We start from the raw sequence: 15,437 nt of genomic DNA on the forward strand, positions 1-15,437 counted from the left end.
ACGCTTTTCACTGTAGTTTGGCTTCCTCAATGGCTCATTATTCTAATGTCCTCCCGTCCCTTAAATACCTATCCTAGCGGTGAAGTCACCAATCGCGATATACTATATATGCAATACGGTGCATCACAAGACGGCCAACCCAATTCGCAGACACTTATGGCAGAGGTAATAGAGCTTAAGAAAATGGTTTTAAAGAGTCATCCGAGTGTTTTTAGCCTCAAACAATATTCCGATCCTAAAGAGGAAGTGGATCCTGGTTCTTATCTTGCCCACAACTTTAAGGAAATGTTGCATATGCAGATCTAATGCGATTGATCTTTGGAAGAAAGTGCTGCCACTGGTAACTTTAAAGATGCTTGGTTCAATTCCTTTTGAAACACTCGAAGAAAATCTAGAATCTGCTTCCAATGTCCAATCTTGTAGTAAATCTATTATATTTTATTAAATTGAATAGCCCCTATGTACAGCCATATCTAGACAAAGTTCGCGCTGCCAGGGGAACCAGCAGCATTCCCCTGAAGTCGAAATCTCTTGTGGGAGGTCCCATTAGGAAGAACTGACCACACACAGGAAGTCGCGTTTTTAACTGTCCCCAGAGCCGCAGTATTTTGCTTTACATCCCATTGTTCTGGTGGCAGTAAATCTGGCTGCATTTGTACCATGCATACTGCCCCTGAAAAAGTGAGAAAAGCCTTGCGATACTCGTGGAGCAGAATCAGTTTTCAAACGGTCCACTCCCTTGTTCCTTGATGTGACGTCATTCAGCCAAGATCCATCCATCACCGCTGCTTCAGTACCTGGAAGAGGAGGAGAATCAGGGAGTGAGCAAGTTACGGAGAACAGCAATAAACTTTTTTGTTGGTCTCCTCCATGATCTAGTTGCACCACGGTTCGCCTATCCTATTTGGGGTACTGGAGCTGCGGTGATGCATGGGTCACTGCTGTACTTAAATGAACTGGTTAACTTCATGAAGTGTTCAACAATGAGAAAAGCAGTAATTAATACAAAAAGCATGACTATTAGGGAGCACAGAAAAGAAAGATAAGTTCATAAGTACTTTAACATTTTATGTTGTATTCTATTCTTAAGTGCATTTGAGCTCATTTTGTATGGTAAAATTAGGAGGTTTCCATTAGGGTTTCCATAGCTTGAGAGGAGAATGCTCTATCAGAATTATCCTTCAATCTTCATGCCTTTAAGTGCAACAGGTTTTTGTTTTGGTGACAGAGGGTCACTTGGGTTAACAGGTATGGACGTTCACGGATCTTCTACTGTCATTCTAAACTGCTCTGTATACCATGGTCTTCTTTGTCAGGCAGGATATATTGACATCTGCCATGTACTCTCTATTGATTTGATCTTGAAACTTAGAGGAAAAGGTGGGAAAAAGTACATTAGATAGGAAAGGAACTTTTCATATACAGGTTCTAGAAAGAGCAACCACAAACGTTGGGATCTTGTGATTGCGAATCAAAGCGATCAATATCTGCTTGTTCAGCAACCACTCTCCTGGAAATTCCTGCTCAGGAAATCTGCTTCAAAGTTTGGTGCCTCCTGCTATATGAACGGTTGAAATCAGTGGAATATTATTTTCCACCCACCTGATGATATGTGATACTTCCCTTTCTGCTTGGTGATTGATGTAGGCCGCTGCTGTAGCATTGTCTGGCTGTATTTGTAACAGTTTTCCTGCTGCCTGAGGTGTGAAATGGGCCTTGAAATCTGCCCTCAGTTCCAAAATGTGTATTGGCAATTCTATCTCTTGCCTTTTCCATTTTCCTGGAATAAAAGCCTTGAAAAATTGGAACAAACCTGTTGATACTGTATAATGATCCATTCTGGATGATGCTAAATTATTTCAGACCAATCCACTTCTTGGCAATATTGTTATTGTATTCGACAAATCTTGTAGGTCTTTGTTACATTCAGTACAGTATTTGTACGAAATGTTGTGCAACTGGCTTGAATGAAACAATGTCCATGAAACAACCTCTATTGAGGCTACCAAGAAACATAGGTCGCGCTTATAGTGCCGGTGACATCGCCCGAAAACAAATGCATCGGGGCAACGCGATTTTTGAAAGCCGGGAATATTTGATTTTGTCAGGGGCTGTCGCCTCATGTGACAGCCCCTGAACCAATCAATGGCCTGGTCGCCCGCGCTGCCGCTGCAAAGCGATATACAACTTTCGCTAGCGACGACGGGTGACGTCGCCGTCGCGGGCACTATACCCTAGCCAATTCCAGTCTGGGATTCGTCCCAAACACTCCACCGTAACAACCCTGCTAAAAGTTTGCAATGAAATCCAGTGTGGAATGGAACGGGGACAACTCACTGGTGCAGTATTCCTAGATTTTGCAAAGGCTTTTGACACAGTTGATCATGTTATCCTGCTTAACAAACTCCAGACCTCTGGAATAGGGAAACATGCTTTAAACTGGTTTCAGTCCTACCTATCAGGAAGATCCCAACATGTGTCCATTTCAGGCTCTAACTCCAACCCCCTGGATATCACCTGTGGTGTCCCGCAAGGCTCTGTTCTGGGGCCCCTACTCTTCTCAGTGTTCATTAATGATCTTCCCACAGCTTGTAAGGAAGCCTCAATACACATGTTTGCAGATGACACAATCCTGTATGCACACAGCCATAGCCTCTCCGACCTTCAACACATACTTCAGTCTGACTTTTTGAGACTCGAAAACTGGATTTCCCAAAACAAACTGTTTTTAAACACTGACAAGACGGTAACAATGGTATTTGGGACCAAGACTAAATTTGTAAAGCTTCCAGAGACTGAGCTCCTGATTAGAACCAATGCTAAAACCACCCTAACACCTGTCACTAGTTTTAAATACCTGGGCTTATGGTTTGACTCCCACTTAACATTCGGGATGCACATTGATACCCTGACAACCAAGACCTATGCCAAACTAGGGGTACTTTACAGGAACAAATCCTCCCTAAGTCTCCTGGTCAGAAAGCGTATTGCACAGCAGATGCTAATGCCAATTATTGACTATGGAGACATAGTATATGGCTCGGCTCCTCAAACCCACCTTAGCAAACTTGACACCCTCTACAATTCAATTTGTCGTTTTGTTCTCCAATGCAACTACAACACACATCACTGCGAAATGCTCAAAGAACTAGATTGGTCATTACTAGAGTCTAGGCGCAAAGTTCACCTTTCCTGTCTCAAATCCTGTTTCAAATCTAAGGCTGTCTCACATTTAAATCTGGTCTGTAACTGTTTCATACGCTCATAATATATATTTTCTTTAACTGTGCATGCAATGTCTTGTATATAATGTATACCTTGTTCATTTATGTAACTGTATTTGTAACCATGTATTATTTTGTTTTACTCTGTGCCCAGGACATACTTGAAAACGAGAGGTAACTCTCAATGTATTACTTCCTGGTAAAATATTTTATAAATAAATAAACTATACGCTTACGGCTGCGCTTATAGTGCCGGCGACGTCGCTTAAAAACAAATGCATTGAATCTGTAGCATGCGCTTATAGTAGGTGCGACAGAGCGACGTGAATCTCTGTGTTTGTGTGATTGCGTGTGTGTGAGATTGTGTGTGTATGGGATCAGGGCCGCCAACAGAAATCATGGGGCCCAGGACAAATGAAAGGAGCAGCCCCCCCCCCTCCCCAACCCATAGCACACCTACCACGGAAATATTTTTTTAGCACGTAACTTTTACTTAATCCAATACATATAAAAATACACCCCACCCCAATACATATAAAAATACACCCCCACCCCCAATACATCTACAGATATACCCCAAGCCCTCAATACATCTACAAATATATCCCACTCCCCGCCCCAATACATCTAAAAAATACCCAGGGTGGCTGCAGGGGGGGGGGGAGGGGGGACAGTGTGTCGGTGGCTGCAGGGGGGGGCGGTGTGTCGGTGGCTACAGGGGTGGGGAGGCTGGCGGGACTGTGGGGGGCTGGCGGGTGCCCAGCGGCTGGCGGAACTGCTGCAGGCACTTGTCTGTCCCACGCTGGCTGCTCACGCGCGCGCCGGGCCTCCCTCTAATGCCGGCGCGCCGGGAGCTTAGCCCAGCTGACTTCCAGCGCTGCCGAGAGACCCGGCACCGGGTGCAGCGTTTTATTAATTTATTTATTTTTAACTGGCCAGGGCAGACCCCCCTGTTGGCGGCCCTGTATGGGATTTTGTGTGTGTGTGTGATTGTATGTGTGTGTGATTTGTGTGCAGGGCCGCCAACAGGGGGGGACTGCCGGCGTTGGCGTCCTGGGCCTCGTAGGTCAGGGGGCCCAGCCGCCCGGGCCCCCTGTGCGGCCGGGCCAGTTCATTAAAAAAAAAAAAAACGCTCTCTGAGAGCAGCGCCGGAAGTCAACTGTACTAAGCTTCCGGCGTGAAAGGGAGGCCCGATACGCGCGAGTAGCTAGCGTGGGACAGACAGGTGCCTGCAGTGAGGCAGGGCTGGCGACAACTGCTGTGACCTGCCGATAGGCCCCCCGCAGTCCCGCCAGCCGCCGGGCCACCGCCCCCCCCCCCACGGTCAGCCACAGCCCCCCGCAGCCACACACCACCCCCAGCCGCTGGGCCCCCGCCACCGCCCCCCGCAGCACCGCCAGCGCCCGCACCACCACCCACCCCTGCAGCCACCGGCACACCGTCCGTCCCCCCTGCAGCCACCGGCCTGACCTGAGATCATCCCAAGGTAAGTCTGATTTTTATATGTATTGGGGGTATATTTTATTTATGTATTGGTGGTGTATTTTATATATGTATTGGGGGGGGTTGGGGTATTTTTTTAGATGTATTGCGGGGGTTGGGGTATATTTGTATATGTATTGGGGGTCGGGGTGTATTTTTATATGTATTGGGGGGTTAAGTAAGTTGCGCGCTAAAATTTGTTTTTCCGTGGTAGGTGCGCTATGGATTGGGGGAGTTTTGCTCCTTTCATTTGTCCTGGGCCCCATGATTTCCGTTGGCGGCCCTGATTGTGTGTGTGTGTGTGTGTGTGTGTGTGTGTGTGTGTGTGTGTGTGTGTGTGTGTGTGTGTGTGTGTGTGTGTGTGTGTGTGTGTGTGTGTCTGTCTGTCACGTGAAACACACTATATGAACAACTTTAAAATAGTAAATTCTCCCGTAATTTAAAGTAAAAGTAAAGTAAATTCAGCATACAAACAGAAATTACAACTCCTCTCCATTTCAGCCTTCCCCCTTGCTCTTGTCCCCCCGCCCTTCTGCAAGAGACGTCTCCCAAACTCAAATTACAACTTTCGCTTGGGCTCCGGAGACACTAGACGTCATCCGTAGCCATAGCCGTAGCTGTAGCCGGCATTATAAGCGTAGCCTTAGAAGAGAAACACAGCTCAGCTGTAGGTTGGATGGACTTGCTCTTTAATCTTTTCTGTTTTGGCCAAAGGCAGATAAGCCTTTACCGCTGCTTTGTTGAAGTCGATTCCTAGGAAACGTACATTTTGCGTCAGCGGCACTGCAATGATAATTGATAATATATCCCAGCGGTGCGCAAACTGGGGGGCGCGACCCCCAGGGGGGGCACGAGACTGAGTGCGGGGGGTGGTGCGGGGTTTACAGAGGCCCCGTGCGCTTCCCCAATGGCACTTAAATTAAGTGCCGGGGGAACTGCAGGGCCTCTGTAAACCTAACTTACCTTGGCTCCGGCGGCTTCTCACACGCGTCGCCATGGCAACACGGTGTCAAATGATGCCGCAAAGTCATGTGACGTCCCGCTGCTATGGCAACGTGATGTCATGACGCCGGAGCGGGGGTGAGGGGACCGCTGGCAGGGGGGCGCAGGGAAAAAAGTTTGCGGCCCCCTGACCTATCCATCCGTGCACTTGTAGAATATTCATCACTTTGGCAATATGCTGCTCTGCTTCTGTTCTGGACCTGGCGCATTTAAGGAAATGGTAGACTTAACAGGAGGTAAGGGGCAACAAATATCTTGTGCTGTCTGAAGTAGATTGCTTATTCGGTGTAGATTGCGAAATAATCTAAATTGCATATTGAACATTTTTTTCATATCATACCACACATTTTATGCAAGACAAAATATAAAAAAATTGGGGGAAAAAAGTGAAAACGCCATCAATAACAGCACAGATGACCCACATTTAGCAGAATCCAAAAAGTTATTTGACATGCATTTACCACCCTTGAACTAAACTACTTGAATTACAAAAATGATGGAGGATCCTGGAACATATTATAGGACCCTTTTAGAGATAGGCGATTGAAGAAACCCTAGTTTGTATTTAAAATCCATTCATTACTCTAGTGGCCTGCATCAGATGCTATGTAATGACTTGTAGAACCCTCCAGCACTGACCTGGTTAGTTCAATTACAAAAATCCAAGTGAACTTAATAATACAATGAAAAATAAGCAAGGAAATCTACCTGCTGTTAAAGAACTTGACAACCCAGATGCACTATCTTCATTAAATTGTCTTTTCAATTCTTCTGCGGATTGTGAATGAAGATGCAAAAAATCAGTTATTGCTGCTGTAGCCAAATCTTTTATTGGCGTTAGTATTTTAGTCAAAGTCTGTGCATCTTCTTTCTTGACTTTTAAAAAAAGTGTTTCCATCTCTTGGATGTTGGCTCGTAGTTGCTAGTAAAATAAAAAAAAAAAAGGAAGAAGAAAAATCACACATATGCACACATACAGATGTAGCCCAGATTATTTGAACCTCTCATATTATGGTGGTATTTGGATATGTTGTGATATTTTGCATTTTAACTGTCATTTAATCATATGGAAATTCTAATCTGCACTATAATGCAATAATTTGTGTCATAAGTAAAACTTAGCACTCACAAGATTGGAGTTACTGCCATGGGTGCACAGAAGGTATAGACTGCTATATTTGTGCGACATATCAATAAGAACGGTTGAGAGCACTCGCGTGGACTGTTATAAAGATGTATTTATTATTAAAAATGATCAATGTTTTGGTTCCAAAGTCTTGAGAAAGGTCCAGGTTGGGAACGAAACGTCAACCATTCCCCCCCCCCCCAAATAGTTTTATTAGGCTACGTCAACAATTTAAAATAACAAATACACCTTAATACAAGTCCGCACGAGTGCTCTCAACCTTTCTTATTGATACAGCTCATGACCTTCATCAGAAGGCTTGGAGACTGACGAAAAGTCGGGTCTGGGTGTGATATATATGTATTAATAAAGTAATATTGTTATTATTTTTCCTATTATCTTCTTGTGCTGGTATTCATTTCCCCTTGGAATGTCAAACGTGTGTGTGTGTGTCCCTAACTACCTCTAACACCTAGCATATTTAGCTCCAGCTAATTTGTGATAATCCTCCCCACTCTACTTGAAGACTCCATGCAGTGTTCATCTTCCCTCCCTCATAACTCTTTTGGGTAATAAATTAAAGTTTTTTTTAATTTTTTTAAGAAGGGACCTGCTTTCCAAAAGCTCTGTACACTTAATCTATGAAAAAATCTCATGGTAGTGCATTAAAATGTATCATAACCTAGTCATAACAATTCCAGGACAAATATGACTACTAGAATCTCTAAAATAAAACTTCCTAGATCAAGTGGAGTCACAGCTTATTGCGATATCTATTTTTTTTCATTTCATACTGTATGTAACATATGAGAATTTAGGATATGACCACAATGTACTGCATGAACTGAATTCCCAAATGTGGTTACATTTGAAGCACTTAACTGTGGATAAACCTGCTCTCTGGGTTACAGATGTGGTTCCATACATTCTATTAATTTCTATGTATTCGATAAACTGAATTCCAGCTTCAGATTGGGCTCATCAGTTAAGATCGTGAAAAAAGGAATTGCACCAGGTACAGATTTTTGCTTGAACAATTTTGAAGCAACATTAGACTGTAGTAAGACTGTAGTAAGGCTGTAGATGAAGTTGAGGATCTACAGTTGTGTGAAAAAGAAAGTACACCCTCTTTGAATTCTATGGTTTTACGTATCAGGACATAATAACATCATCTGTTCCTTAGCAGGTCTAAAAATTAGAGAGTATATCCACGTAGGAGCTGAAGCACAGCCACACCAATGGAGAATAGGACACGAAAGTTCTTTCAAGAATTTATTAGCTAAAAAGGCATAAGGACAGAAATCCTAATAGCACTCTGACATGTTTCACATACAGGGCGCTTTATCAAAAGGTCTAAAAATTAGGCAAATACAATCTCAGATGAACAACAACACATGACATATTACACCGTCATGATTTATTTAACAAAAATAAAGTCAAAATGGAGAAGCCATGTGTGAAAAACTAAGTATACCTTATGATTCAATAGCTAGTAGAACCACCTATAGCAGCAATAACTTGAAGTAATCGTTTTCTGTATGACTTTATCAGTCTCTCACATCGTTGTGGAGGAATTTTGGCACACTCTTCTTTACAACGTTGCTTCAGTTCATTGAGGTTTGTGGGCATCTGTTTATGCACAGCTCTCTTAAGGTCCTGCCACAGCATTTCAATCGGGTTGAGGTCTGGACTTTGACTGGGCCATTGCAACCCCTTGATTCTTTTCTTTTTCAGCCATTCTGTTGTAGATTTGCTGGTGTGCTTGGGATCATTGTCCTGTTGCATGACCCAATTGTGGCCAAGCTTTATTTGTCGGACAGGTGGCCTCACATTTGACTCTAGAATACTTTGGTATACAGAGGAGTTCATGGTCGACTCAATGACTGCAAGGTTCCCAGGTCCTGTGGCTGCAAAACAAGCCCAAATCATCAACCCTCCACCACCGTGCTTGACAGTTGGTATGAGGTGTTTGTGCCGATATGCGTTTTTTAACCAAACGTGGAGCTGTGCATTATGGCCAAACATCTCCACTTTGGTCTCGTCTGTCCAAAGGACATTGTTCCAGACGTCTTGTGGTTTGTTCAGATGCAACTTTGCAAACTTAAGCCATGCTGCCATGTTCTTTTTAGAGAGAAGAGGCTTTCTCCTGGCAACCCTCCCAAACAAACCATACTTGTTTAGTCTTTTTCTAATTGTACTGTCATGAACTTTAACATTTAAAATGCTAACTGAGGCCTGTAGAGTCTGAGATGTAACTCTTGGGTTTTTTGCAATTTCTCTGAGCATTGCACGGTCTGACCTTGGGGTGAATTTGCTGGGATGTCCACTCCTGGGAAGATTGGCAACTGTCTTGAATGTTTTCCACTTTTGAATAATCTTCCTCACTGTAGAATGATGGACTTTAAGTTGTTTGGAGATGGCCTTATAACCCTTCCCAGATTGATGGGCAGCAACAATTGCTTCTCTAAGATCATTGCTGATGTCTTTCCTCCTTGGCATTGTGTTAACACACACATGAATGTTCCAGACCAGCAAACTGCTAAAACATCGGCTTTTATAGAGGTGGTTACACTTGCTGATGATCAATTAATCAAGGGCATTTGATTAGCAGCACCTGTCTGCTACTTAGCATCTTAATTCCTATGGAAGCAGTAAGGGTGTACTTAGTTTTTCATACACAGCTTCTCCATTTTGGCTTTATTTTTGTTAAATAAATCATGACACGGTGTAATATGTCATGTGTTGTTGTTCATCTGAGGTTGTATTTACCTAATTTTAAGACCTGCTAAGTAACAGATGATTGTTATTATGTCCTGATATGTAAAACCATAGAATTCAAAGAGGGTTTACGTTCTTTTTTAAAAACTGTATATGTTCTGATCCAGTGAATATTACCAATCTAACACTTGGCATAGGTTAAATCTTCTAAAAGGTTTCTATCAGTATTAAATATAATAACTCCATTGCAAATGGCTTTGTTACATATGTTTCAACAAGAGCTAAAAATCGCTTCTGCTTGCTTCGAAGTTCATGTGGACACTAACAAACAATTACGAAATACTTATGAACAATTTAAGAATGTAGTTGAAAATGCATAATATTTTTTTTTTATTATTTATTTATTTTTTAAATGAAGGAATCCTTAACAAAAACCAAGATAGGAAGATATTGGATGAAACAAAGCACTTACTGAGGAAAGACAAGAAATTAAACAATCCCAAGAAGCAAGAATAAAAATTGAATATGCAGAGCTGTGCAAGACGATCCACAAGTGTATACTGTAACTGAAAATGTGAGAATTTCTGTAATATGATTAAGAAGACTATTGAAAATAACAAAAAGCTTAAAGAAGACGGAGCTGGGCCTTATAGTCACACTTGAACAAGACAATGGATCAACAATAAAAGACCATGCACTATTCATAAAGAGAATTGATGACAATTACTAAATGAAATTGTACAAGAACACAGGGCATAATCTAGCAGAGGAAGAGCAAGAAGAAACCACCAATGATGTACTATGCATCCATCCTGAATAAAATCCATGAATAATAGAAAGGCCTCTGGGGAAGATGAAATTAAAACTGAAATCTTGAAAGACGTGGAGGAAGAAGAAAATCCTTGCAAAACTCATGCTGCTTGAAGAACAGGAACAAAAAAAATGGAGAAATGCAATGTACTGTAGTTATCCTCTTCCACAAGTAAGGAGAAAGGGAATACCTCAAGAACTACAGACAAATGAGCCTACTTACAACAGTTTAATAAAGATACTCATTAATCGGCTGCAACAGATCCTGGATTTTGCCCAGCCTAGAAAACAGGTGGTGTTTTGCAGTGGATACAATAAAATAGACCACATTCAAGGCATACAGGAAGTAATTTTCCAAAGTAATGAATAAGATCTACTGTACCACTCCTTTTAGGATTCCTAGATTACAAAAAAGCTTTTGATTCTGTCTACACCTAAGCGATTTTAATGATATTAGGAAGACAAAGCATTAAAGAAGCGTACACTGATGATATAAGGAACAATTATGAGAATGCCACATCAACTATTAGATTACATGACGATAGAGGCCAGATAAGGATCAGTAAGGGGGTGCAACATGGTGAAACCAAAGCATTTCACAGCAAAACTTGAAGAATGGTTTAAGACATTGAATTGGGAAGAAAAGGGAATCAAAATCAACAGTGAATATTTAAGTCACCCGCGATTTACAGATTACATTGTTTTTTGCCTCACATCCATAAGACCTTCAGCAACAAATCAGAGAACTTACACAAGAAAGTAAGAATCTCAACAAGACCAAAGTGATGTTCAACAAAATGCATAAACTCTACAAAGCTACAAATAAATGGAAATAAGCTATAAGAAGTCTAAGTCTATGTCAACCTAGCCCGCAAGTATCAATTGATGGGAAATGTTTGAATTAAATCAATAGTCAAATTAAGTTAGGATGGAGGGCATTTGGAAGAAACAAAGACAATCTTGCAAGAGAACCATTCACTATGCCTCAAAAGGAAAGTTTTTTTGACCAGTGTATCCAGCCTGTGCTCACATATTGATGTGAAACTTGGACCCTAAATGTGAAGACAATTCAGAATCTTCAGATAACTCAAATAACTATGGCGATGTATTTATTTATTTATAAAATGGTTTTACCAGGAAGTAATACATTGAGAGTTACCTCTCGTTTTCAGGTACATCCTGGACAGAGAGTTATTGTAACAATACATGTTTACATTGAATGACCAGAGTTATATATTATATTTAAAGACATTGCATGAACAATGAAAGATAATTTGTTATAGGCGTATGTAACAGTTAAAGACCAGATAAAAATGTGCGACAGCTTTAGCTTTGAAAGAAAAGACTGGTGGTGGCTTTGAGAGTTTCCGGTAGATTGTTTCAGTTGTGAGGTGGACGGCAACAGGAGCAGCCGCCTTCTTTGTTGAACCATGGGACCGTGAGCAGCCTTTTGGAGTCAGATCTCAGCTGATAAGTGCTGCATGTGGTAGGGGTGAGGAGCTTGTTGAGATAGGTGGGTAGCTTGCCCAGAAAGTATTTGAAGGCAAGACAGGAAAAATTAACTTTGCGCCTAGACTCAAGTGATGGCCAATCTAGTTCTTTGAGCATTTCCCAGTCATGTGTGTTGTATTTACATTGGAGGACAAATCGGCATATTGAGTTGTAGACAGTGTCTAGTTTGGTGGGTATTACCCAAAGACAGGCTAAAAGAATGGGTCTGAAACCAAACAAAAAAGTCTGACATTACAAGGGTGAAGAAATTAAATTAGCAGTGGACCAGACAGATCACAAGAAGAAATGACCATCGTTGAACAGAGATGGTACTGGACTGGATTCCAAGGAATATACAGAGACCAAGACGAAAAGTAAGATGGGAGGATCAAATCTGAACATTGCTTGCAACCGAAGTATCTCGATGACTAAGAACACTTATGAGCATGCTCACATGCCTGAGACCAGTCCATAAACCCGTCTTACCCATACAGCATACTGTTCTACTACTGCAGAAAAGAATTCTGGGTAGAGACATGCAAATTAGCAGTGCCTTTCACCTTTTGCTTCTTGTCCACTCCAACCTGGATCCCTATAAGCTTATGCCTGCTGTTATGATAAAGAGCACTTATGACCACTTTACTTACCATAATGTACCTGGTTTGTAGCCACGACCGGCTTCATAATACAAGGCCAGTAACAATCCTCACACTTATGAGACTCAAAAAGGTTCTAACAGCTGTCTGCGAGTAGGTTTACTGGTCATTAACTTCTTTAACCCAGACTTTGCTTTAAAAGTTGTGTTAAACAGCAGTCATAAACTCATTGGGATCCATGTTACAGTAGATTTTTAGACTGGTCTAAATACGGAATTATGCCACAGACTGAATTCGTAGATCAATATCGACATACTGTAAGGTGACAAATCAGTTCCAGTGCAGATGTTCTGATGCATGTTTGAGTGTTGACATTGGGATTGATTAGTTAGACAAATTCTCAAAAAATACATAGTTACATAGTAGATGAGGTTGAAAAAAAGATGTACATCCATCAAGTTCAACCTATGCTAAATTTAGACAACAGATACTTTATCCTTTATCTATACTTACTTATTGATCCAGAGAAAGGCAAACAAAAAAACCCAGAGTCATATCATCCAATGATATCTCATAAGGGGAAAAATAAATTCCTTCCTGACTCCAAGAATTGGCAATCGGATTAATCCCTGGATCAACATCCTTCCCATGGATACTTATTTGGTATATCCCTGTATACCTTTCCAATCTAAAAAGATGTCCAACCTCTTTTTGAACAAATCTATTGTATCTGCCATCACAGTCTCTATGGGTAATGAATTCCACATTTTAACTGCCCTTACTGTAAAGAACGCTTTCCTTTGTTCCTGGTGAAATCTCCTTTCTACCAAACTTAAGGGATGGCCCTGAGTCCTTTGTACTGCCCGTGGGATGAATAGTTCTTTTGAAAGCTCCTTGTATTGTCCCCGAATACATTTGTATATTGTTATCATATCGCCTCTTTTCTAATGTAAATAAATCTAATTTAGCTAGCCTCTCCTCATAAGTTAGATTGTCCATCCCCTTTATTAATTTGGTGGCTCTTCTCTGCACTCTCTCTAGTTCCATAATGTCTTTTCTTAGGATTGGTGCCCAAAATTGTACTCCATATTCAAGGTGTGGTCTTACTAATGCTTTGTAAAGGGGCATAATTATGTTTACTTCCCTTCCATCCATTGCCCGTTTGATGCAAGATAAGATCTTGTTTGCCTTTGCAGCTACTGCATGACATTGGGCACTATTGCTAAGCCTGCTGTCTACAAGCACTCCTAAATCCTTCTCCATCAAGGATTCCCCCAATATATCTCCATTTAATTTGTAAGTTGCCTTTTTATTCTTGTATCCCAAATGCATAACCTTACATTTATCTGTATTAAACCTCCTCTGCCATTTACCTGCCCACGTTTCCAGTCTCTCCAAGTCCTTCTGAAGAGAAATTACATCCTGCTCTGATTCTATTACCTTACTCAATTTAGTATAATCAGCAAAGATGGAGACTTTGCTCTCGATTCCAACCTCAAGGTCATTAATAAACAAGTTAAAAAGCAGGGGTCCCAGAACCGATCCCTGAGATACTCCACTCACGACTTTAGCCCAACCTGAAAAAGTTCCATTTATGACAACCCTCTGTTGTCTGTCCTTTAACCAGTTTTCAATCCAGGTGCATATATTATTACTGAGTCCAACTTTCTTTATTTTGTACACCAACCTCTTGTGTGAAACCGTATCAAAAGCCTTTGCAAAATCTAAGTAGACCACATCAACTGCATTACCCTGGTCTAGATTCCTACTTACCTCCTCAAAGAAACAAATAAGGTTAGTTTGGCAAGATCTATCCTTCATAAATCCATGCTGACTATTACTAATAATTTTGTTTTCCATTAGGTATTCCTGAATATTATCCCGTATTAAAACCTTCAAGTAGTTTCCCTACTATTGAAGTCAGGCTTACATGTCTGTAATTTCCTGGTTGTGATCTAGCTCCCTTTTTAAATATAAGCACCACATCTGCTTTACGCCAATCTTGTGGTACTGAGCCTGTGGAAATGGAGTCCTTGAATATTAAATATAAAGGTTTTGCTATTACAGAGCTTAACTCCTTGAGTACTCTTGGATGTATGCCATCGGGGCCAGGTGCCTTATTAACTTTAATTTTTTCAAGTCGCTTATGAACTTCTTCCTCAGTTAACCAATTGTTCATTAATATGGAGGTTGTGGCTTCCTCCTGCGGCACTACTATTGAACTTGATTCTTCCCTGGTAAACACAGAGGCAAAGAATTTGTATAAGACCTCAGCTTTTTCCTTATCTCCTATAATCTGCCTACCCATCTCACACTGAAAGGGTCCTATATTTTATTTTCTCATTTTTTTGTTATTAAGGTACTTAAAGAACTTTTTAGGGTTGACCTTACTTTCTATTGCAATCCTTTTTTCATTATCCATTTTTGCTAATTTGATTGCCCTTTTGCAATTTTTGTTACATTCCTTATAATTCTGATACGATGTCTCTGTCCCTTCTGACTTAAAGAATCTAAACGCCTTCCTCTTCTTGTCCATTTCCTCCCCTACCTGTTTATTTAGCCACATTGGTTTTGACTTATTTCTTTTATACTTATTACCCAAGGGTATACACTGATAAGTGTGCTTTTCTAACAATGTTTTAAAGACTGACCATTTATCTTCTACATTTTCCCCTGCAAAAACATCATTGTATTGTATGTCTTTATTTATATAGCGCCATTAATGTACATAGCGCTTCACAGTAGTAATACATGTGGTAATCGAATAAATAACAGATAATATAAATAACAGATCATGGGAATAAGTGCTTTAGACAAACATAACATTAAGGAAGAGGAGTCCCTGCCCCGAGGAGCTTACAATCTAATTGGTAGGTAGGGAGAACGTACAGAGATTAGACCTCAGTTTATTAAAATCTGCCTTTCCAAAGTTGAAGGTCTTTGTTGAACCCAAGTAATCTGTTTTTTGATAATTTATTTCAAATGAGA

The 15,437-nt window shown here is 41.1% G+C and overlaps 1 protein-coding gene across 1 annotated transcript in view; it reads right to left on the reverse strand.

Moving 5' to 3' along the window:
* The window catches only part of STX17 (syntaxin 17), a 142,876-nt gene that overhangs the window by 31,606 nt on the left and 95,833 nt on the right, over positions 1-15,437 (reverse strand). The window contains 1 exon segment of the mRNA XM_075586409.1: positions 6,417-6,630. Coding sequence (XP_075442524.1) covers positions 6,417-6,630 — 214 coding nt within the window.

The sequence above is a fragment of the Ascaphus truei genome, chromosome 2 (genome assembly GCF_040206685.1).
Source record: "Ascaphus truei isolate aAscTru1 chromosome 2, aAscTru1.hap1, whole genome shotgun sequence".
Taxonomy (NCBI): domain Eukaryota; kingdom Metazoa; phylum Chordata; class Amphibia; order Anura; family Ascaphidae; genus Ascaphus; species Ascaphus truei.